This window comes from Vipera ursinii (assembly GCF_947247035.1).
Source record: "Vipera ursinii genome assembly, chromosome: 11".
Classification (NCBI taxonomy): domain Eukaryota; kingdom Metazoa; phylum Chordata; class Lepidosauria; order Squamata; family Viperidae; genus Vipera; species Vipera ursinii.
Genome location: NC_139524.1, coordinates 2,873,696 through 2,898,385, shown reverse-complemented (window position 1 = coordinate 2,898,385; position 24,690 = coordinate 2,873,696). Strand labels below are relative to the sequence as shown.

At 45.6% G+C, this 24,690-nt stretch overlaps 1 protein-coding gene across 1 annotated transcript; it reads left to right on the top strand.

Annotated features, from left to right (window-relative positions):
- The first annotated feature begins 641 nt into the window (after window positions 1–641).
- WDR76 (WD repeat domain 76) lies at window positions 642–21,654 on the top strand. Its single transcript, XM_083370938.1, has 11 exons — window positions 642–839; window positions 2,439–2,494; window positions 5,298–5,427; window positions 5,779–5,871; window positions 5,956–5,999; window positions 6,085–6,238; window positions 11,257–11,412; window positions 12,600–12,814; window positions 15,504–15,653; window positions 20,459–20,512; window positions 21,010–21,654. Exons 1-11 carry the CDS (start codon window positions 660–662, stop codon window positions 21,263–21,265), a joined length of 1,488 nt encoding a protein of 495 aa, XP_083227064.1. The 5' UTR covers window positions 642–659; the 3' UTR covers window positions 21,266–21,654.
- The last annotated feature ends 3,036 nt before the right edge of the window (window positions 21,655–24,690 follow it).

Genomic DNA, 24,690 nt, shown 5'->3' with positions numbered 1-24,690 from the left:
AGATTGCCCGCTGGCCACCAGTCTTGGGGTGGGGGGGCGCCTCTCCAGGGCCAGAACAGCGGGGGGGGGGGGGGCAGAAGGCAGGGCAAGGGTCAGGTCCGGTGGAAGGAAGGGGGAGGGCTCATTGAGGACCTCAATTTATTTATTTATTTATTTATTTTAATCCCATTTATATCCGCCCTTCTCCGAAGACTCAGGGCGGCTTACAAGCTGAGCAGTAGCCTTCATTCTATGTATATGCCTGCTTGTTAGGGCTTTCACACACACCCCAAGCGGCATTATTACAAAGTCAGCTTATTGCCCCCAACAATCTGGGTCCTCAATTTCAGGTTGCCAACAGCTTGGGGTGGGGGGGGAATCATGGGCTCGGCCTTCTACCCTGCGGGCCCTTCAGGCAGAGGGACGGGGGTCCCAGGGCGGCCTATCCAACTCAGGCGGCCTGGAGGGGGAGGGCTGGGGGTCCCAATTTTGGCAAAGGGCCTTTTTTGCCCCCGTCGCAGGCGAGGCTCCGTCTGAGGGAGAGAAGCAGGCGACGCCTTCGGCCGCGCTCCCTCCCGAGGGCGGCCACGCCGGAGAGGCCCCGCCCCCAGCAGCCCCCCCCCCCGCCGGGCCCTCCGCGCCTGCGCACGCGCCTGCCGGAGTGGCGGGAACCGGGCCGGATGGCGGGCGCGGGAGCTGCGGGCCTCCGCGGGGCCGGAGCGGAGGGGGAAGAGGAGCCCGAAGGCCCGCTTCCCTGCCCGCGGGGCGGCGAGGCGGCGCAGCTGTCGGCCTACGAGAGGAAGCGGCTGAGGAACATCTCGGAGAACGCGCGGTTCTTCGCCTCGCTGAAGCTCTTCGAGGTCGGTGAGGCGCTGGAGGCGCTCCGGCTGCTCTTCGCAGGGGCTCCTGGCGGGGCCGGGAAGAGGCGAAGCTCTGCCCGCCTTCTGCCTTGCGCGGCGGCGGGGCGGACGGGCCGTTCCCTGCCCGGAAGGAGCGCTGCAGCTGCGGGACCGCTTCGCTGACTGCGCCCGGATGCAAGCCGGGATTTGTGGAAAACAGCCCGACGTTCAGGGCCGGCCTGAGTTTGCGAAATTAAGAGCGCCAGACGGGGGTGGTGCGTGGCTGCCTGGGCCGCGCTGAGGGAAGAGGCGTCGCCTTGGGCCGCCCACACTTCATAGCGCAGGGGTAGGCAACCTCGGCTCTTTTATGACTCGTGGACTTCAACTCCCAGAATTCCTGAGCCAGCTATGCTGGCTCAGGAATTCTGGGAGTTGAAGTCCACGAGTCATAAAAGAGCCGAGGTTGCCGACCCCTGCCATATGCATCTAAGTCACATCAGGATGTCGAAAGTTGGCCACCTTGTGGGGCCACATTTCCAGCTGCTCCGGGGCTAGAGGCTCCTGGTATAACCCTGAAGGCGCCGCCTTGAGACTCCGAGGCCTAGTTCCACCTTAGCCTAACAGGCGTCCGCAGGAGACGTGAGTTGTGGTCCTTAGGCCTGAAAGCCAGCTGGGTGACTGGGCCAGACCTTCCCTCAGCCCAACCCACCTCGCAGGGTGGTGGTTGTGAATGGGAGGGAAGTGCACATGTTGTAATTTGCCATTTCTGTTAAAGGGACAGGCATAAAGAGGCACCTAGCTAAGGTACTTCTAGGGAAGGGGATACATAGAAGGAATAGAGAGGAATTATATATGTTGACTTAAAGCATACTTTTAGAATAGTGCACGCTATTGTAGAATAGCATATAGCTTATGCATAACATATTCAATTTATATAAGGTGTAGTCTTTATAAAAACTGCCTAGAGTTGGTATTTTAAAGTATAACTATGAACCAAAGTGCAGCCATGTTTAACCAAAGCATGAACTCTGTTAGCTTCTAGATGAAAAGCAGGCACTCTTATAGATAAAAAAGGGAAGACATAACTACTTTATAATTGCAATTATCCAGTTTGGGTAACAGTTCACCTTGTGGATAAAGCTACACCATTAGAAGGATGTTACAAATCATGCCATAGAAAGGGAGCAAAGATAAGACAGGAACAAAAGGGGCTTTTGATCTAATAATTGGAGGGTTTGGTAATTGTAATGGTTGTTAGGTGGTCAGAAAGCATGTAACCAGGTGGGCCTATCAACTGGGCTCACTTTGGAAGGACGTGGCTAATACACGGGACAGGCTGTAAAAATCTATGCAAAAATTGATTCAAGTGTGGACACTGGGATTTGCCATTACCAAAAGTTCCACCATCTTTTGCAAAAGCTTTAATAAAACTTGTTTTGTTTTCCAACACCCTTAAGAGTTAAATTTTTATTCCTCGCATGAGGAAAAGAGGAAGGAGGAAGTATTAGGCCTTGAGTTACTTATAAAAATAACAAAGGGGGAATAAAAATACCTTAATTTTTTTTAAAATGTGTTGAAACATTGAGAGTTCATGCTTCTCTGTTCTTTTTCTCCTTCAAGTCAGCTGCCAGACTTCGTAAAATGACCTTGAAAAAGAAGACACCAGGAATAAAGAGGTAAAACTACATTAACCCATGGCAGAGTTCAGATACCTAGCAATCCCAACAGAAAATTAATCCAGACATCCCCACCATGGGAAATGTTCTTGTTGGCCGGTGACTGACCCTTCCAGTGGTATCTGTGGTACCCAAAATTAAGTAAAACTTAAATTTAAAAGGTTACATTTTATACAGAACTTAAATCTCAATAATAAATATAAAACACTTTGATTGTGGTAAGCACATACTGAAGAGAGGCTGAATACAAAAGTGAATAATCAACACTGTAGAACTATGCTGAGGTGATGGTAGTTGCCTAAAGAGAATGAATTGCAAAATATGAAGGAAAGGGAAAGTCAGGATCATTACATGAAGTTACTGAGATCCTCAGAGAGGAAGCGGTAAGGACAGTGTGGAAGTAAGAATGGACTGGAGTAAGATGGACTGGAGTAAGCATGCATCAAGTGGGTGGAAACGAGAAAAAGGCACATTTCTCTTCTCTGTCTCCCCCACCCTGCCCCCCTGCTATTTTTGTGTCTTGGCATAATGATGCTTATCTTACAAGAGAATAATGGGAATCACATGAATGTACTAAACTGAATGTACTCATATACATACCAAATTTCAAAAAAAACGAAACTGCCTGTTAGGATCCCAAAGCAGGACAAATGACTGGGAAGCAGCACTCATGATATTTCTTAAAGCTGGGGTGGTGGGGGGAATTGGAGGACAAGAAAAAGGTCAAAGGTGGCTTAATGAAGCTCAAAAATAAGTGGGGGGGGGTTTGCAGGCACAAAGAGAGAAAACTATCAGTAGATTGGAAGTATATTGGTGGTGTTAGGAAACCCAGGAAAAGAATCTGTGTATTGCTTGCTTAAGGAGAGCAGCAAAATGCCCCTTACAGACATTTAACAAATATTGGAACTCGTGGTTTGGCTTAGTAGCTGTTTGTCTAGAACCAGGAAGACCTGAGTTCAAGTCTGCCATTGGTCATAGAAGCTGCTCTCACAACCCAGCCTAACATATAACCCAGCCTAACACTCCTTATTGGAGAAAAATGAAGGGAGGGTTCCAGTGGAGTCACTGAGATGGACAGCTATCAAAATCAAATAAATTTCAAGAAAGGTAGGGTGTAAATCTGGCAAGCCTATGCTAGATGTTTTTCTCAGGCTTTTCCCAAAGATGCTGGTCACTCGGAATTGTGAAAGGATAGGACTGATGATAGCGATACAGATGTGGCTACCTCTTGTATCCAAGAATATAGAAAATCTAGTTAGTAGAATGGCTGAAACCCATTATATTGTTCTTACATCCTGGAAAATAATTCAAACAATGGAGAAGGACTGATGGCCCTGTTTTCAAAAGGTGAAAAAGAAAGAGTTGGTTACTTCGACCTGTTCTTTGGAAGATTCTAGAGCAGTTCGTGAATTATCAGAAATTGGCATGGATTTATGCAGAACTGGTCTAGGAAGATTAATCTTTATGATCAAGTAACCTGCTTGGTTGATTATGAGTACTGGGAATGAAACATTTTATTTGTCAAATTTAGAAACCACCCATCTCCCTCACCTGCCTTGACTTCAGCAAAAGCATTTACACTATACTGTGTGTCATTCTCTGATTAGAAAGCTAATTAGGTTGGATGGGAGGACATTTTGGTATAGTTGACTCAGAAATCATACTCTGAGAAGGCTCATTGATCCTAAAAGCAGATAATCATAGACTATCATAGAATACAGCCCTTGATCCTGAACTTTCCAACTTTTTTTAACTATGGATGAGGAGATGGAAGAATGTTTGTAAAATTCACAGGTGATCCAAAATGGGTCAGGAATGTCTAATACACTTGTGAACCAGAACAAAAAGTTAGAGAAATTCCACAGTCCATTCTTTTCTATCTCTATTAGTAGTACTTTGATACAGCTCATGATACTGCAGGTAAAGGGCCCACAAATTCTCGTTCACCTCAGTAAACAGCTTTCTTCAAACAGGTGAAAGACTGCAGAGGAAGGTCAAGACTTGTTCTCTGTCAGGATTTTGAAGTGAAAGATACAGAATATCAGATATTAATTATAAGGTGGCAGATACGAATTCAGTGTTAGGAAAGAATCCAAACAATAAGAGGCATCCTGCATCAGAGAGGTGTTGGGTACCTTTCATTGGAGGTATTCACGGTGGGTGAATCTCTGTGGGCTGAGCCTTGAGTTCTGCTTACCAGGGGACAGAACCTGGTGGTTTCCTGGACACTTGCAACTCAAAGCTCTTTTAATACTGTCCTGCCCTCTGCAGCTCACAGTGAAAAATGCATGAAGACTAGCCGGAAAAGAGTTATTTAGAAAGAAGCACAAAAGTATGGATCTGTCCAAGAATCTTTTAAACGCATATTTTTACTACAGATCCCACTCTTAAGAATTGTGAATGAATATTTTGAGCAGCATCAGCAATACTATGTTAAGGTTGTTTTCTTCTTTATGGTCCTGGAGGAAATTATTCACTTTCTAGGGAGGACCACATCCTTGGAGAAATCTGGTAGCCCCCTCTGTGTCGTACCCCAGTGGAAATGATCCACACTCATCTGCTTAGCCAGTTGGGGAAGAGCTGCAGGTGTCCAGCCTCAACTAGCCAAGTTCATACTGAATTCTCATCTTCAGATTGTAGCACAGAGCAGCCTGTGTGATGTCACAGGGAGGAAATGATAGTAGAAAATACAGCGAGAACTCAAGTAACTGAAAATACCAATAGGGCATAAGCAAATGTTTTCATGATGTGAATGTATTCTTGAAGCACAAGATTTAGAGGTTCACTTGTATTGTCTTGGTAGAGTTAAGTCTCCAAAGGCAGAAACTAAGACAACTTGTCGAAGATCCATGCGTTTGCAGAGAATAGATCCACTGGGCATTCCCCTCCCGGAGCCAGAAGCAAAGCTGGAATTTCCTGTGGAAGAGGAGCATGTAAGAGGACCACAGGGGAGAGCGGCAGGTTAAGATGCGCTTGTGCTTGGCCCTCTGGATGACTCAGACACATTAGGGGCTTCTGCGCTTTGGCTGGCAAAGCTTTTCTGATTGAGAGTTTCCCTCTGTAGGGACTTCCAGTCCTAATGGATGGTCTTGGATTTCCATTGCCGCTTCACTGATACTCATGTAGTTGCTTTGACTGCATCTTAAATTTAACTTTGCTCAAGTGACTTGGATTGTGCAAACAAAGCAAAACCTGTCCTTTTCTGCTTGCTGCTTTTTCTGTGAACCTCACTGATAATATACAACACAATTAACTGTTTTATATATCTTTTTCTTTTTTGAAAGGCCCAATTGCCACCTGGACCTCATCCAATGATTGCTACTGTTCAGGAGCCAAAAACTGACACATTTCTCAACATGTGGGCAAAAATAAGCCAGGTATTTTTAGAATTCACTAGTAAGTTTGAAAGTGCCCGCACACAATGTAAATAACTTCTGCATCGTTTTCCAACCATTAACTAGGTGGAAGGAAAGAAGAGTGAGAAAAGCTCATGTAACTTAGAAAGGTAACTCTGAAACTAATTCTAACTTGCTTTTTTAAAAATTTGCTTGCTTTGTGTTTAAACTAACATATTCATTATTTTGGCCCAGTTACAAAATTCATCTCCGTGGGATGGTCCTCAGAGAAGAACATGTTGCGAAAGTGGTGAAAAGCCGGATTTGTTCTGTGGCTGTCCATCCATCTGAAAGCAGAACTCTGGTGGCAGCTGGGGACAAGTGGGGGCAGATTGGCCTCTGGGATTTAGTAAGTACTTCATGATTCACTGTCTTTGTAGCAATGTTTTTATTATGCTTTCAAGGTAGCATAAAGTAAGGCTTGATGTTAGGTAAGAATAATTGAATGTTTAGAGAAACAAGGTTCATGAAACTCAGATGTGGCCCTCTTGCTATTCAGATCAATCAGACGGCTCCGTTTCCCTCTCGCTTGGCAGGATTTTGATAGCCAAGCAAAGAGGTTTGAACTTTTGGCAACTTGAAGAGGCTGTGCTGTGCTGGCTGGAGAACTCTGGGAGTTGAAGTCCAGACATCTTAAAGTTGCCAAGGTTGAGAAACACTGTTCCAAGAAATGTAGGTTCTGTGATTTGAAAAGAAATGGAGAAAATGGGGGTTTTTAACTGCCGTTTCTTCTGCAAAATCTTCAGAACTGTCTTTGCTTCTACTGTGCTTATATGGATCTATCAGTAAAGTTATACTCTTGGTAAGATGATGTCCCAGGAGTTTCTTTGGCTGCACATGCCAACGGGATGGTTGGCACACTCCTTGGGGATCTGTTCCTACTCCCCTGTTCAGGAAATGATGCTTGGACCATGGCAGCCAAATGAGCTGTCCGGACTTTGCTTGGAAAGCTCCGGAGATGAAGCAGCCACCACTCCAGGAAGCAGGTTGTTCCACGGTGTGATGATTGTCTTCATGAGGAAGGTTTCCTTATTGCAAGTTTGGATCTCCCTCTGTAAAGCTTTCAGTCACTCGTTTTTCTTTACCTGCTTTCCTTGACAGCTCTGAGTATTGGAAGTCTGCAAGCCTCTTGCCATTCTCTCTCTCTCTCTCTCTCTCTCTCTCTCTCTCTCTCTCTCTCTCTCTCTCTCTCTCTCTCTCTCTCCCTCCCTCCCTCCCTCCCTCCCTCCCTCCCTCCCTCCCTCCATTATTTCCAGCTCTTCACTGCCCTTCTATTGTACTCATAGTACTTAGGTGCAGTTTGACCAATGTCGCATAGAACTATCATTTCCGGTGATTAAATGTCTATTTTTATAGCTGTGCATCTGGTTTCCTCTACTCAAAGTAGGGTCTTTCATACTTTTGCCCACTGAATTGCATATAGGAGCCAACATTCGTCTATCAAGATCCTTTTGAGACTGTCTTTTGAAGTGTTAGCAGTCTCTCCCAGCTATGTGTCCTCTGAAATTTGCTGAGCATCCTTCTGTCCCCTATCTAAGTCATTTATAATAGTGATGAAGAAGGCTGGAGCCTGGATAGAACCTCAAAATGCCCCTGGCTGAGTTCCCTTCTTGTAGACACAGATCCATTCAGGAGACGAATATTCCACAGAACTACCATCTGGTGGTGGGGCTGCCCATCCTACATAATTCCATTTCATCAAAAAGCAGGTTACTGTCAACCTTGTCAGATACCTTATTGACATCTAAGTGTACAACATCCAAAGCATTTCCTTGCTCTGATCATCTAGTCTAGTCTTGTCCAAAAAGACAGATTTACTGACATGACCTATTTTTAACTAATCCACAGTGGCTTCTGGTAATCACCTTGTTTTTCTAAGTGCTTCCAAATGCACTGGTCAGCTTCTGTGGGTCCTGATAGATGACATGGGTGTGACTGAAAGAAAGCAAAGTACGCCCTCTCTGCCTGACTTCACCAATGAACAGAAATCCCTGGAGACAGGCAATCCATAAAATCTTCTGGCTGTATGTCATGAAGGACTTTATCGAGCAGCACTTTGAATTGCATCTGGAAGCCCACTCGAACCAGTGGTGCTCATAGGACAGAGGTATTACATGAGCAGTAGCTTCAGAGTGTTCTTTAAAAGCTGCGCTATATGGAGCACATAGTACCAACTGTGGAATGGCTAGGGCAGGGTTAGGCAACCTCAGTTCTTTTATGACTCATGGACTTCAACTCCCAGAATTCCTGAGTCAGCTGACTCAGGAATTCTGGGAGTTGAAGTCCATGAGTCATAAAAGAGCCGAGGTTGCCTACCCCTGGGCTAGGGCATGAGAGGCTTTCTGGAGGATCTCCTAATCTTAAAACAGGCTCAGTTGGCCCACCGGATGCAGGGGGCACAGGCTCTGGGACAGAGCTGCCCTCTCTTAAAGCAGGACCTGGAAGTCCAAGGAGATCCCAGATTGTGCACCTGTCTTGATTGGAGAAGTACAAACCATCTTCAAGACTAAACCTGGAGGGTCCACACATCCAGGGGACCGAAAAAATCCACAGCATCCCTTGTTTGGCCCAGAATGGAGATGTACAGCTGGCCACCATCAGCTGAGGGATGACACTTGGTATAGAAATGGCTTGTATTTATTAGAAAGGTAAGGCAAAAAGTTGAGGTGTGATATTCTACTGCACCGAAAAAAGTCAAAGTCACTGCTATTTTTTCTTTTTCTTTCTAACCTATACTTCTTTCCCATCTCCCTTCTGATCTTTATTTGAATGTGTATTTTTATGTTAAATTCTAACAAAAATATTTTTAAAGAAGCACAGTAATGATACTGGTCCTCAAACTAGAGGATCAGCTCCTCCAACAGCTTTATGTAGACATTGATCAGGAGAAGAGAGAGCATCATGCCCTGAGGTACAGGTCGTCCTTGACTTATAACAGTTCATTTAGTGACTGTTCGAAGTTACGACGGCACTGAAGAAAGTGACTTATGGCAATTTTTCACACGACCATTGCATCATCTCAATGGTCATGTGATCTAAATTCAGACTTGGCCACCTGGACTGCATTTATTATGGTTGGAGTGTGGGGTTATGTGATCACCTTTTGCTTCTTACAAGCAAAGTCAGTGGGGAAGCTAGATTCAATTGCAGCGATTCACTTAGGAACTGTGGCAAGAAAGGTCGTAAAATGGGGCAAAACTCACTTAACAAACATCTTACTTAGCAACAGAAATTTTGGGCTCAAAATTTCAAAAACTACCAGTTATAAGTTGAAGATTATCTGCACTCCACAGGTAAGAGTCTGAAGGCATGACCTGGAACTGACCCCAAAGAAAGGCGAACTGCTGTAACATGGTGCCCCAAATCTCAAGCCCCACAGAAGGTCCTAAAAATACCATGATAACCTTTTTTGAAAGCCACTGGGAGATCAAGGAGCACTGGGGTGAATGCACTACCCTCACAGACTATCTGAGTGAAAAATAGAAGCATTCTGCTATCAAGGCTTTTTTCTTTTGGATCACCCAAAACAAAAAAGTGAAACGTTGCCACTTTTTGAAAGCACCTGCCTTGGGCCTGGGTGGGGCGCTCTGGCTGGATCGCAGCATTTATGTCCCTGTGTGAGAAAATAATAATGATAACGATAAAGTTAAACTGCTCTGGGACTTCAGAATTCAAACAGACAAGCACCTGCAACATAACACCCCAGACTTAACAATTGTCGATAAGAAAGACAAAAAAGTCTGGATAGTGGACGTGGCAGTGCCTGGAGACAGCAGAATAGACGAGAAAGAACTGGAGAAGATCACAAAATACAAAGACCTTCAAATAGCAATAGAAAGACTGTGGCAAAGGCAAGCAAGGGTAGTTAGTACCAATACTAATAGGCGCCTTGGGTGCAATCCCAAAACAACTGGAGCACCACTTGAACACCATCATCAGCATTGACAAATTCGCCATTAGTCAATTGCAAAAGGTGGCCTTAACTAGGAAATGCTTCCAGCCTGCGATGATATCTGTAATACCATCAAACATCCATATCTCCCTATCCCAGGTCCTTGGTAAGGACTCGATAGGTAGACAAAAATGCCAAATCCAGTCTGAACATCTGGCTGGCTGTGCAATGATCAATAATAATAATAAAGTTGGAAGGGACCTTGGAGGTCATCTAGTCCAACCGCTTGCTCAGGCAGGAAACCGTAAACCATTTCGGGCAAATGGCTGTCTCTTCTTAAAAACTTCTAGTGTTGGAGCATTCACAGCTTCTGGAAGCAGGTTGTTCCTCTGATTAATTGTTCTGTCAGAACAATTTGCTTCTCTTTTTGGTTAGCTTCCATCTGTTGCTTCTTGTCCTGCCTTCAGGCGCTTTGGAGAATAGCTTGACTCCCTCTTCTTTGGGGCAGCCCCTGAGATATTGGAACACTGCCATCATGTCACCCTCGCCCTTCTCTTCATTAAACTAGACATACCCAATTCTTGCAACTGTTTGTTATGTGTTTTAGCCTCCAGTCCCCTGATCATCTTTGTTGCTCTTCTCTGTACTCTTTCTAGAGTCTCAACATCTTTTTTACATCATGGTGACCAAAACTGGATGCAGGATTCCAAGTGTGGCCTTAGCAAAGCATTGTAAAGTGGTATTAACACTTCACGTGATCTTGATTCTATCCCTCTGTTAATGCAGCCTAGCACTGTGTTGGCTTTTTTGGCAGCTGCAGCACACTGCTGGCTCATATTTAAGTGATTGTCCACTAGGAGTCCGAGATCCCTCTCACAGTCACTACTATTGAGCAAGGTACCATCTATACTATACCTGTGCATTTGGTTTTTCTTGCCTAAATGTAGAACCTTACTTTTTTCACCAATGAATTTAATTTTGTTAGATAGTGCACAATGTTCAAGTCTGTCCAGATCCTCCTGTCTCTTAAACCTGTCTTCTGGAGTGATGACTATTCCTGCCACCTTGGTGTCATCTGCTAATTTGATGAGTTCCCCATCTATCCCCTCATCCAAATCATTGATGAAGATGTTGAAGAGCACTGGGCCCAGAACAGAGCCCTGGGGCACCCCACTACACACTTCCTTCCATGTAGATGCAGCTCCATTGAGGACCCTATGCTGAGTACGGCCGGTCAGCCAGCTACGAATCCATCGGGGTGATGCTATCTAACCCACATTTTTCTGTCTTATCAAGTAGTATGTTGTGGTCTACTTTATCAAATGCCTTATTGAAGTCCAAGTAAATTATATCCACAACATTCCTCTGGTCCACTAATTTTGTCACATATTCCTCTTTTTCCTACTATGATTTCTGTTGCTCATTGTGAAAAGCAGGACAGTAATTGTGGTGCTGCTCTGGTTTGTGTTTTTCAGGACTGCGGTCTAGAAAATGGAACCTACGTCTTCATACCCCATAGCCAGGCAGTCAGCTGTTTGCACTTTTCTCCTGTTAATCCTGCTCATCTTTTATCTCTCAGTCACGATGGCTCATTACGATCTGGAGATGTAACCCAAAGAATTTTTGAGGAGGTGAATATTTCAGTCATTAAATAATCTTAGAAATCCTATAATGCCATGTTTGGAAGAGACCCTAACCCTTGTGGACGATCTATTCCCAGGCCTCTGTCTGCTGTTATAGTAGCCTTAAAGGTAAAGGTTCCCCCGCACATGCGTGCTAGTCGTTTCCGACTCTAGGGGCCAGTGCTCATCTCCGTTTCAAAGCCGAAGAGCCAGCGCTTGTCCGAGGACGTCTCTGTGGTCATGTGGCGGGCATGACTAGACACCAAAGGTGCACGGAACACTGTTACCTTCCCACCGTAGTGGTCCCTATTTTTCTACTTGCATTTTTACGTGCTTTGGAACTGCTAGGTTGGCAGAAGCTAGGACGAGTAACAGGCACTCACTCTGTTACGCGGCACTCGGGATTCGACCCGCCAAACTGCCGACCTTCTGATCAACAAGCTCAGCGTCCCAACCCACTGAGCCACCGCGTCTCAGTAACCTTATACTTACCTATTTTTTAGGGAAAGGCTGAAGAGTCTTGACAGCGCTGTTCCCTTAGCAATTGGAGCATAGCTTGACTCTGTCAGGTACAGTGGAGCCTGGGTTGGGCTCTGCCATTCCTGTTCTTCTTCCCTGTCCCTGGACGCAGGTGAAACTGAAAAGAAGCTTGCTCCCATCTGCCTGGGACAGCCATTGCTGCTGCTGGAAGGAGAGTGCCACAGACCAAAGCCTGGGGCTCTAGAGAGAATAATCACAGGCCACTTTGGAGAGTTGTGTTCAGGGGTCCCCAATACCCGGTCCATGGACCGGCATCCGGCCATGGCATGCCAGAAACCAGTCTGCGCAAACGAGCAAAGCCCCATCCGTGGGATGCAGACAGTACATGAAACCAAGCCCCCTCCGGTCCGTGGAAAAACCTCTCCACGGAACTGGTCCCTGGTGCCCAAAAGGTTGGGGACCTCTGTTCTAAGTGACCACTTCCAGCTGGGCTTAGTTTTTTCTGACTCAGAGAGTGACTGTTATTGTCTGTTTGGCAAGCCCAACTGTCTGCAAGAAAACCTGCTTTTCTCAGTCTTTTGATTGCTATAAGTGAGCCTTGAAAATAGATGGAAGTTTAATTTCAAGCTATTACGAAATGCAGGCATCAAGTCAGTAGCTCAGACTGAATAATGCCTCAAGCATATTCTAAATGGAAACTTCTCTTTCATTCACAGATCTACCGAAATGAGAGCCACAGCCTTTCTTCATTTGACTTCTTGGCAAGCAATGCCTCTACTTTGGTTGTAGGCATGTGGGATGGAAGGGTAGCCATAGTGGATCGGAGAACACCAGTACCATCCCCCGAGATCTCGGTAGATCTTCATTCAAAGACCAGGACGGTCCACGTTCACCCTGTCAATAGACAGTACTTTGTTGCTGCTGGGGAAAGGTAGGTTTCCACACAGACGCAAGAGTGCTAGGCTGGTAGCAACAGGGAAGGGCCACCCGTTTGATTTAGAATAGAATCTAAAGAAAAATGTTTTGTGTAATGAATAAGAATTACCGCGTGGTGCAGTGGTTAGAATGCAGAACTGCAGGCTACTTCTGCTGACTGCCGGCTGCCTGTAGTTCGATTCTCATCAGCTCAAGGTTGACAGCCTTCCATCCTTCCGGGGTCGGTAAAATGATTATTGTGGGCAAAATGCTGACATTGTAAACTGCTTAGAGAGGGCTCTAAAGCACTGTGAAGCAGTGTATGTCTAAGTGCTAAGTGCTATTGGAACTTGTTTTGCCTCTTACCTGGGGCGTTGCACCAAGAACTTTATCTGCTGATGAGATTACTAGTGCCGAGGCTCCAAAGCTAGGCCCTCATAAGATCCTTTCCTCCCTCCCAGCTCAAGGCCTGCTAGAAGAAAATATGCAGGGACAGAATTATTGCTTGTCTCCTCTGTTACAAAATAAAAACTATCTAACAATCCAGCCCCATGTCCCAGAAAAACCCACTTTTGCACAATGTGTTTCCATATGAAGGTCCCCACAGTGGGAGAGGGTGATGTGAACCTATTACAAACAGAATCAGAAGTATAACTGAGCAACTGACAGAATCAGAATGGAAAAGAATCTTTGAGGTCTTCTAGTCCTGACCCTGCCAGAGCAGGGATCTCCAAGGCATCTCATGCAAATGGTGGCCCAACCTTTGCTTGATAACACTCAGTGATGGGCCTTCTTGACTCCACTGTTCCATTGTTTAATAGTTCTTGCTATCAGGAAATTGCTCTTTATTTTAAGTTTGGCTCTCCCTCTGTAAAGCTTACACCAGTAAGTTCTTGGCCCGTCTTTGGAGCTGAAAAATAAATCCACACCCTTTTCCCTATGGTAGGCCTTCAAAAAGGAGACACGGCTAACCTTTCTCCTCTTACTCTCTGTAGTCTAAATATGAGAGTTACTTAAACAGCAATCGTTAAGTAAATGCATGGGCATCAAGCAAAGCTACAAATTCTTGTGGGTGGTTTATCAGAAACTTGCTAAAAAAGCTGGAAACCATAAAAAAACTTAAATTATGGTCAGATGACCATGGAATGCTGCAGTTGGTCATAGAACTGCTTGCCAACTGCCTGAAATGCAGTCATGAGTGCAGGCGTGTGTGCAGCATCAAAACTCTGGAACTGGGCCCTAAGAAACTTTGGGTGGGGGCATTATAATTTTGAAAAGTCGCTAGGTGACTGCTCGCTTAACAAGGACTACCTGCACCTTTATAGATGCCATGGTCTAGATCAGTGGTGGTGAACCTTTTTGAGACCGAGTGCCCAAACTGCAACCCGAAACCCACTTATGCATCACTGGGTGCCGGGGATGTGGCCATCGAGTGGGCGATGCTCCAGCGACCCGATCCGGGTGTCGGAGGCCTGCAAAATCGGCCAGGGGGGGAGCGAAATCACTTTGCAGCCCTAGATCTGGGCAGCAGAAGCATTTTGCAGGCCTCCGATGCTCGGATCGGGCCTCTGGAGCATTGTAAAATCGCCCCACAGCCATGGATGCAAACTCCAGAAGCTTTGAAACCGCTTCTGCTGCCCAGATCGGCTGTGAGGTGGGGGGAGCAAAATCACTCTGCAGCCCTAGATCTGGGCAGCAAAAGCATTTTGCAGGCCTCCAATGCCTGGATCGGGCCGCTGGAGCATCGTAAAATGATCGGGGGGGGGGATTGCTCCGGAGGCTTACCTGGACTCGTGCTGCAGCTGCCTTCACCGTCCAGCCTGGATCCGCCCAGCTTGTGCAGCTGCTTCCTGACTCAGTGCAGAGAGAAAGAGAACAAGAGCGCAGGAGCACGTGGAGAGTGGGTGGGGCAGCCTGGCCCTGCCTCCTTCTTGGGTGATGGTGCGCGTGCCCACAGGGACGGCTCCACATGCCACCTGTGGCACGGCTGCCACAGGTTCGCCACCCCTGGTCTAGGTCCCATCCAGACATGGGTTGTACTCAGAAGGATAGCAGTCACCCATGTAGCTCCTCCCAGCAGCAGTGTGTCATGGTCATAACCAGCAAGCCTGTGGGCTGCTGCACTTTGCACCAACTGAAGTTTTTGAGTGGTCTTCAAAGGCAGCTCCACGTAAAGCAAATTACAGTAATCCATAGAGAAGGTGACTGTCTTCAGTGTCACTCCTCTGGATGTAGTCCTTGGTTCCCTTTCTGCACTCTTCCAGTTCTGAGTACCCAGCCCTGTGGCTTCATCCCAAAGCCCTCACCCAGCTGGCAGCTCCATCACATACCTCAACGTTTGTTTAACAAGAGTGAGGCTGTTGATGCAACACACCAGAAAAAGCACAAACTTCATGTAGGCCAAGCAGGGGATGCACGGGAAAGTAGGAAAGAAGCAGCAATGAGGAGGACGTCCCCATTAAATTCTAAAAATGTGTTCATTATTTCTTCACTCCCAGGACCCAGAGGGTCTTCCTGAAGAGCTTCCTTGCTTAGATTCCCCACAACCAGGAACTTGAATTCTCTTCTGTGAGAAGAGATGTGCGTTCTTTTTGCTTAGTCCCGCTTCTCAGGAGTGATGGGGGGTGATTCCGTACGCAGGATCTTCTGATCTTTGAAGAAAATGTGCCATCCTGGTAAATATCCTGTTTCCATTGCTGTTTCAGAAACGTCAGCATTTATGATGCTCGGCACCTGAAGAGCAGAAGTCAGCCAGTACTTGCTCTCAATGGGCATACCAAGAGTGTTGCTTCGGCTTATTTTTCACCCGTGACTGGAAACAGAATAGTGACAACTTGTGCTGACGATACACTGAGGTATGTGTGAGTTGGCTTTGTATTAGATTTTGCTTTTGGGAGTCTGCCTTCTAAATTTTTTCCTGCAACTCTGCTATCAAAATATTCTACTTAGCAAGACAAAAAGTCCAGGAAAATTGCCCAAGTAACCCTCATACCACCAGATGTCTATTGAGACAGATTTGCCCTCACAGCAGTTTCTCTTTTTTCTTTGCAATGTGTGCAGAACAAAAAGAGCTTGTTGGTTTCCATGTAAAAAGGAACACGGTTGAAAGATGAGGTGGTGAAATGCTAGAGGACTCAAGAAACATACCTTTATACCCTTATTGTAAATATTGTGAGGAATCGAGCAATTCTGGTTCCACCGTTGACCATCAGATTCCACAAACTGGAAAGTCCAAATATGAGTTCACAGGGCAAGAGGTGCCCGAGTTCACTTCCCCCATCTGGGACCAGTTGGCATCTGCCCCAAGGGAACGTCTCTGGATGGACTTGCATAGAATCTGCAGCTGAAGGAAAAGGGGAGAAGAACCCGTTGCCACGGGGGGGGGCCCACATGTGGGCACATGCGACCACTCAGCGGTGGGGTTCTCGCTTTTTACCAGGATTGCTCACTGTGTTGTTTTGCTCCCTTCAGCTGCTCCAAGAAACCTGGAGCCAGCAGGGATTGACAGCTTAGAAAACTATTTTGACATCAAGCAGGATGGAGGCTGCACCATCAGGGAATTCCCAAATGCTCAGAAAACTCGGGCAATGGGACGAACCATCTTAAGAGGATCCTCACCTACATAGAGATCAAGGTCTATGGAGATTCTCAGTCATCCAGGTCATAGTTATCCCAAAGATGCTTTTTCATGGGGCAGCTGGACTTTCTTGTTTTTCTTTGAAGACATTTTGCTTCTCATCTATGAAGCTCTGACTGGATGGTGGGGAATGGAAAGATTTATACTCCTGCAGACAGCTGTTCACTTGCATTCTTTTAGCAAGTCATTGAGGCCACCTGGAGGCTTATCTGTCTTCAGGGCCACCTGAGTGGTGCAAATGGGTGTGGTGCCTTCTTGGAACTGCTGAAAGGAGTGTGTTGTAGACATAGATGATGTCAGATCCCTCCCCCTCTGTTGAAAGAGGATTTTGACCTAGATGGCCTCTTTGACCCCTCTTTCAAGCCAGCCTCCTCTCTGTCCAAAATGTGGACTTTGCTGTCTTCGAAGGAGTGGCTTTTGTCTTTTAAATGCAGATGGACTGCTGACTCTTGTCCCGGTGGGTTTGTTCTCCTATGTTGTGTCATGCCTTTATGAAGAGGTTTTGTTTCCCCAATGTACAGATCTGCACACGTCTCACCGCCTTGTACTGCATATACTACGTCGTGCAGTTTGTGTCTGGGTGTTTTATCCTTGGGGTGGGCAAGCTTCTGCCTTAGTGTGCTCTTAGGTTTGAAGTGTGCACATATGTTGTGTTGGCTGACGATCCTCCTGAGCTTTGCCGATATTCCTCCAACGTATGGAATGACTACGTTGCTTCGTTTATTGTTTTCTTCACACCTGTTACAGAGGAGCTCCTGCTGGGTCTTTTTTGGGATTTGATGAAGGCCCACTTGGGATAGCCACGCGTTCTGAGGGCTTCCTTGATGTGTTTTATTTCTTTTTCTTTTCCTTCTTTGCTGGTCGGCAGGCCTTCAGCTCTGTGGTGTAGGGTTCTGATAACTCCCATTTTGAGCTCCAGTGGGTGGTGAGAATCAAAATGTAAATATTGATCCGAGTGTGTGGGCTTTCTGTAAATTTCAGTGTTAAAGCTTCTGTCTTCCTTAATGCATAAGCATAGTTCAGGAAGGCTAGACTATGTTCCTTCACTTCTTCACATGTGAATTTGATGTATCTGTCCACCGAGTTGATATGTTTGGTGAATGCTTCCAATTCCTGTGTTTTAATCTTGACCCAAGTATCCTCCACATGCCTATACCAGTAGGGCTTTGGTTTCTACCTCTTCCGTGTCCCCCATTGTGGCCAATCTCTACATGGAAGAGGTACCAGTGTCCCCCTTCTCCAGCAATCTAGTCAGCGTCCCTCAACGTGTCTTCCTCTGCCCTCATGGTGTGCTATCCCAGAACTGAAGTCCAGCCTTGCTCTCCTCACTTCCCACAATACGCCCGAGCCAGTCAGTTCTGGGATACCAAGTGACCGCTGTTTTGCAGTTTTAGATGCACTTAGGTATCACGGTATCTTCCCAGTTCCTACTTTGCTGTTTATACACTTCCTGTGGGGGTAGCAGGTAAACATTCCCAAGGCTGCCCTCACCCTTGAGAGAAGCCAGCCTTTAAAAGGCTGCTCATACCGGAGTCCTCTCTCTTTCTGTAAGGACCTGCCTCGGCTATTCCCCTAGGAAAGCACACTCAGGAAACCAGCATTGTTTCAAAGAGGATCTTTGAGAGAAAGTGATTGCAGAGTAAAAAGGCAGAATCTGATATTCCCTGAGCGTTAAGCTAAAAGTCCCGTTTTTTTCAGCCTCACTCCAACGCCTTGAGTCCAGTAGCAGCCAATCCGCTGGTGTGAAGATGTTGCGATAACCTCTGGCCAAAAAGGTGATAACTGGCCAGTTTCCCAGGCCCTGTGAAATCAGATGGCTCTGAAGGAGTTTCCCCCTCAACTCCCATGCAAATACATCAAAGCGAAAGCAGCAACAAAGGCTAGAGTAGAGGAACATCCTCAGTCCACACTCATATGTGCTTCCCCTCCCCTTTCCGGAGGGACCTGATACTCCCCATGGCAGGATCCTGGCCTGTCAAATTCTTTCTTTTCTTTCTTTTATTAAATTTATATACCGCCCTTCTCCTGAAGGACTCAGGGCGGTGAACAGGGCATATATAAATAGAAAATACAAAAATTAAAAGAGAATTAAACAATTGCCCAGATAAAAACAGTAACAGTATAAAAACCCATTAAAAACCCTAACGTCCCCCATCAGGCCAGACCAGCTTGTTCAAATAAATGGGTCTTCAGACCGCGCCGGAAGGAGCGAAGGTCCGGTGCCGTCCGGAGCTCAACCGGCAGTTGGTTCCATAAAGCCGGAGCGCCCACAGAGAAGGCCCTCCCCCTGGGGGCCACCAGTCGACATTCTCTGACCGGAGGCACCCTGAGGAGGCCCTCTCATGCATTCAGGGTTCTACTAGCTTCGTTCCCAGAGCAGCTGCTGCAAACATGCAGAGATCAAATACCAGTTTCCCCATGCTGCCCTATCCTTGTGGTATCCAGGGGTGGGGGTTGAGGTTTGGGGTTGCTTTTCTGGCTCTGCTGTCTGTGCCATGGGCAGGGGTGGGTCTCCACCTGCATTCTTTGGCTGCTGTGCCTGCCCCCTTTCCCACACCTTTTTAGGGATTTAACTCAGTGGGGGAAAGCATTCAGGAGGGCAGAAAGAGCTTCAGGGAGGAGAAAGGCCTTGACGTCCTTCCACCTCCGTCCGCCCCTTCCTTTTCCCCCTGTTTGTCTCCAGGGTCCCAGGTCCCCTGAGTTTCTTCTGCTCACAGCCTCCCGGTCTTGATTACAGCCTTGCATTCATCTATTGATCTTAGGGGGATTTGTTTTAGTTCTTGCTCATTCTTACTGGTTGACTATTCTTTGGGTCAGGAGGTTGGCAGATTTATTGCCTGCCTGACTTGGGGGGTTTCACGCCTGACATGCACCAGTCCCCTGGCAGCTGTTCTCAGTTCCTCTCTCCCTGTCTGATTCCATCCGGAGCAAAGCTGCTTGGGCTGATCTGGCCCTTTGGGGGGCTTTTCCATATCTGTGCAGTGCAGGACTCTTTGCTGCTCACTGTCAAAGCCAGAGAGCAGTTTAAATACCAGGGCTTGTATACACACACCCAAGCTCTGCCCTGATTTCCCCCTCTCATCATCCAGGATCTGTTCACACTCCCCTGTCAGGGACGTCCTGAAATCAGCTCTTAGTTTTCCCTTCATGCTCTAAGGCCTTTTTGTTGGACGAGTAGGCTGGGTAGGCAAGTGGGAAGAATGCTGGAGTAGGAATAACTCCAGCTTCCGCCCTGTTGCATGGTGGGAAATGGAAGGCAAGGAGGGGAATTGGGGGTGGGGAATAGGCAGGAGAAGGGAAGCAGCCTCTGGCCTGAAATTGGTCAACATGGTTCAAAATCATCATGGCTTCTTCCGCTTGCAAAGGTCTGAAGCTTTAAAATGAGAGGTTGAGGAAAGAGCAGTTGAATCTTCCGTGTTTGAGCTCTGAATGGAAGCCTGTTGCTTCTTTGGGAAAGAAGGCCAAGGCCCCGGTTCTCCCTGCCTGCTGTCAGTGTCGCATTATCATCATTATGGCGATTTTACTTTTCAAAGGGGGTACTTCTCTTCTTGAATCAACCTGTGGACTAGGTTGTTGACTTGTCACTTCCACAGTAGATGTCAACTGACTGTGAAAGAGCTCTCAATTTGGATGAGCAAGTCTTCTATCAGGAACTTGGTCCCTCAGCAAAGACAGTGGAATAGCCAAACAGGAGGGGTGGGAATAGTGGAATACTAACCAACTGATGCTGTGGCTGTATCGGTTTCTTGTTGGGGGATGCTCCGGAAGAGGTGAAATATTTGATCCTCAAGGAAGTTTTGATATAATCTTTGTGCAAAATGAGATGGATGATTAGAATGTCCCCAGCACAAACCTTCCTTTATCAAAAGATCTAAATAAGAATGTATATCATAACATGAAAATGATGAAGGGGGGCATGTAAGACAGCAGCTAATGATCTTAGGGTTTGGGTCCTACTCCCCTAAAACCTAATCCAGGGGCTGGGATTTGTTTTTTGGCTAAACTCTCATTTTTGCCTTACAGGATCTTTGGAACTCAGTGTTTGTCATCTTTAGCTCCTATTCTCACAACTATTCGGTGAGTTAAGACAAGGAGATTGACTTGGTATAGGTAGTCCTTGATTTATGACCACAGTTGAGCCCAAAATTTACACTGCTAAGCAAGACAGTTAAATGAGTTTTACCCATTTTACAACCTTTCTTTCCACAGTTGTTAAGTGAGTCATTGCAGTTGTTAAGTTAGTAATATGATTATGAAAGAATCTGGCTTCATGGTTACAAAAGATGATCACATGACCCCAGGACACTGCAACTGTCATAAATACATGCCAGTTGCCAAGCAACCGAATTTTCATCACGTGAATATAGGGATACCTCAATGGTTCTAAATGTGAAAAATGGCCATAGGTCACTTTTTCCAGTGCCATTGTAACTTTGAACAGTCACTAAATGAATGAAATTGCCTAAATGAACAAAATTTTCCACAGTGAACAGTTCATGGCATCCAAGTGTCATTCAGGAGTTTGAAGGGCAAGTGAACAAACCCTGCATGTCTCTTTTGCCTTTTCTGAACAGGCACAACAACAACACTGGTCGATGGCTGACCAGGTTCCGGGCAGTTTGGGACCCCAAAAGGGATGACTGTTTTGTGGTGGGGAGCATGACACGGCCGAGGGAGATCCAGGCCTTTCACGCCACCGGAGAGCTGCTGCATTCCTTTCTGAGTGAGGATTATCTTAACTCGGTTTGTTCCATCAATTCCTGGCACCCCACCAGGTACATTGTTGCGGGTGGGAATTCCAGTGGCCGCCTGCACATCTTTAAAGAGTGATAAGCATGCTGGAAACAAATCAGGGTTTGGTGTTTAGTTACTCCTTATTTTGCTTCAGGGCAAAGACAGCTACAGACTAATAAATATGTTGCGTTACACATCTGAAGATGTCTTCTGTTGCTACTAAGTTGGAAATTAATAAGGCCCAGGTTTGTCATTTTGGGATTGTAACTTTTTGAACAGGTTGTGAGAAACTGTTCGTGTCAATCACAGAGGCTTATAAATCTGTGTCACAAACTGTGCAATAGATAATGCCCCATTTAGAAGTTAAATGATGATATTTTTGTAATAAGAACTTTAAACGTGTGTTCAAGAATGAATAAAAAGCATATTTTGATATTTTAATACAAATGGCATGTTTATGTTGTCTATTCCTAGTGTTGATTGGAAATTATTTATTTATTTATTTATTTATTTTAATTCCATTTATATCCCGCCCTTCTCTGAAGACTCAGAGCGGCTTACAAGCTTAGCAGTAGCCTTCATTCTATGTATATGCCTGCTTATTAGGGCTTTCCACCCCCCCAAGCGGCATTATTACAAAGTCAGCTTAATTGCCCCCAACAATCTGGGTCCTCATTTTACCTACCTCGGAAGGATGGAAGGCTGAGTCAACCTTGAGCCTGGTGGGACGTGAACCTGCACTAATTGCAGGCAGCTGGTGTTACTTAAGGAGGCATCAGCCCACTGCTCCACCAGCCACGCTTATGAATTATGAATGCTCTGATCAGAAAAATGGCTCTTACGAATCAGTGGGGGGATGGCCTTTGTGTTCGTAAACATCTTTAAAAAGTACGTTGGTATAAACAATTGTGTAACCCCCCCCTCATTTTAGTTATTCATGCTTCTTTTATAGTGCCCCTTAAACATACTTAAATGTTTTTAGTAATTATTGTACACAATAATTTCCCAATTAAATTGCTCAAAAGGCATTTTTTCATCATAAGTATTTATTTAAATTTGAAAATACTTTTATATGGAATCAATGGTTTCGCACTAACTACAGGCTGAATATGTAGAAAAATTTACATCTTTGACGGAAAAATGTGACACATAGTATTTGGCACATGAATCAACATCTATATTATGAAAATGAAAATTTCACATTTTCAGGTAATTGACCTTTCCTGCTTCAGCGTGCAGCATGTTAGTCCTCATTCAGAGTCTGTTTCCTCTGATACAGCAACCTGTGGAAGTCCCCCCAAGTCATACAATTGTGATTTGGAACAAATGAGCAGTGAAACATGAAACAGAAGGACGAAGGGTTGGACGAAACCCTTGGCAGAAATAGAGCATAGTCCCCCAATGCATTCTGAAGTGCACAAGAAAAAGTGTTCTTAATTGGGCCTAGGATTGTTTAGGGTCAACAGCTATCTAAGAATGACTTGTCCCCATCAAGGTTTGCATCTTGTCTATTAAAAAAATGTATTGCATGAAATAGTTACAGGTAGAATTGGACAGGTTTGAGGCATGAGAAACACCACCAACAATTAACAAGTGAATGTTTGTATCTTTCTCTGGAGTGCAGAATTACGACATGAAAACTTTCCCCCCAGTGCATAGAAGCATCATTTACTACAGACTGAGGTAGGAACACCACACCAGAAGTTCTTGTTGCTTTGTTGCATAAAACATTATAAATCCTTGGATATGTCCCTCCATCTTCACATAGACAATACAAAGTGTAATGTTATGTGTTCCTCTTGCAAAAACCGCAATTGCTTCTGGCTCCCGAGAGGCTGGCCGTGGTATTTAATGGTTGACTCTGAGGTGGGTTCGCTAACCAATGTGCATGCACCCCGTCTGAGTGCAGCAGAGTTGCCCATTCCCATGTATTGCTAATGCTGTTAATTGTGCTCTTTTTTGAATGGTGAATGACCAGCTGTGGAGGAAAAGTCAGTGCGCAAAGTCCCACCTCCATAGCCTCCTTCCCATTGGTTCTGGCAGTGCTTCGGTTCTGCTGAATCCAGAGGGCCTGTGCACATACATGTGGCTGCTCGGGCAGAGCCAAGATAATGAAACCAGCCTCTCGAAATATTTCTGATTAGATCCCCGAACAACTTGAAATCTCTCCCTGAGATGAAATAGAACCCTTGCCAGTCAGATTCCGTGCTCTTGCTCTCTTCCCGTGTGTTATTGCTCCCTGTACAAATGAGCTGCTTTTAGAGAATATTCTCTGAATCACAAAACAAAACACAAGAAAGTCTGGATTTCCTTTGCTTTCCAGACAATGTTGGGTTGATTGTTTTCTCAGTGTTTGCTTGCCATTTTTCCTAATTTTCATTTTAAATAGCACAAAACAGCCCACTTTTTAGAAACAATGGATGGTTTATGCAGTGTTAACACATTGTTCTAAAACATTAGTAACCTTGTGAGTATCATCCAACACTACATTTATCCAATTTATAAAGTAAAAAAGGTTTGGTTCATTAACAAAATATATTTTTCTTAAAATATAGGTTGAAATAAGTTCTTTCATAATACAAAAAATTTACAGTTTACTGTGGCAGAATCTCATTCAAAGAATCCAGATCTGATGATTACTGCTACAGCAAGACTTCAGAAACAACAATCAGGTGCACAGATTGACTCTTCCCATCTACATCGATTCCTGCTTCCTTTGGCAGCCAACTATTCTAAGAAAAGGTCTCTCTGGGATTGTAAAGGACAGGGGTTGAAGTTCACCAAAGACAGATGTAATGGCCATTGCACTCCATGCTAAGGGAAGAAATAAATTTATGCCTGCTGACTTCCTCTCATAACAATCTATTGCTTGAAAAGAATTAGTAATGCTAAATGATCTCACAATATTGGCATTGGTCCTATCATTCCCCCCCCACCCACCCGCGGCCACCACCCCGTCACTCCCCCACATAAAGCCAGGTAATTGGTAAAAAAAATAAAACTGCCCTATTTTCAGTGTCCATTTCCAAGATGGTAGTGCTAAGCACAATGGCAGTTTTAATAAAATAATACTATATTATTAAACTTACAACTCAGTAGCACCATTACAAAAGCTCCTGCATAAAGTAACAGCTGTCTTCGTGAACTGGTGTCCCAGCTGAAGGCTGGCATTTAGTCCAATGATAGTAATAATAAAATAAGCTCTCTACTTGAAGTTTCTGCAATTAACACCTCTATGAAAGCAAAACTAAATTTGAACAGTGCAGAGTAATTTGAATGTTGGAAAGCAGAACTTTGAAGGCGCTTCCCACAAGAGGACCTGCAAAGAAATTGGTTGTGTGGTGGGTTTGATCCTTTCCTTCGGCTGGGAAGCTGCCCTCCTGGGCCGCAGCGTGCTTGGAGTCATGAGAGGAGGGTTTAATTTATGTGCTGATGGCGCCACGATGAGCCCCGTTTTCTGGGAATGGGCGGCAGGGTTCTTCCACAGTCCTCCTGGCTACTTACTAGGAGGACAACTGCCT

Excerpts from the sequence above, each read along its gene's own strand:
- WDR76 (XM_083370938.1), top strand. The coding sequence starts at position 660 with ATGGCGGGCGCGGGAGCTGCGGGCCTCCGCGGGGCCGGAGCGGAGGGG. Across the intron at positions 5,428-5,778 it reads TTCCTGTGGAAGAGGAGCAT|GCCCAATTGCCACCTGGACC; the intron begins GTAAGAGGACCA and ends CTTTTTTGAAAG. Across the intron at positions 6,239-11,256 it reads AGATTGGCCTCTGGGATTTA|GACTGCGGTCTAGAAAATGG; the intron begins GTAAGTACTTCA and ends TGTGTTTTTCAG.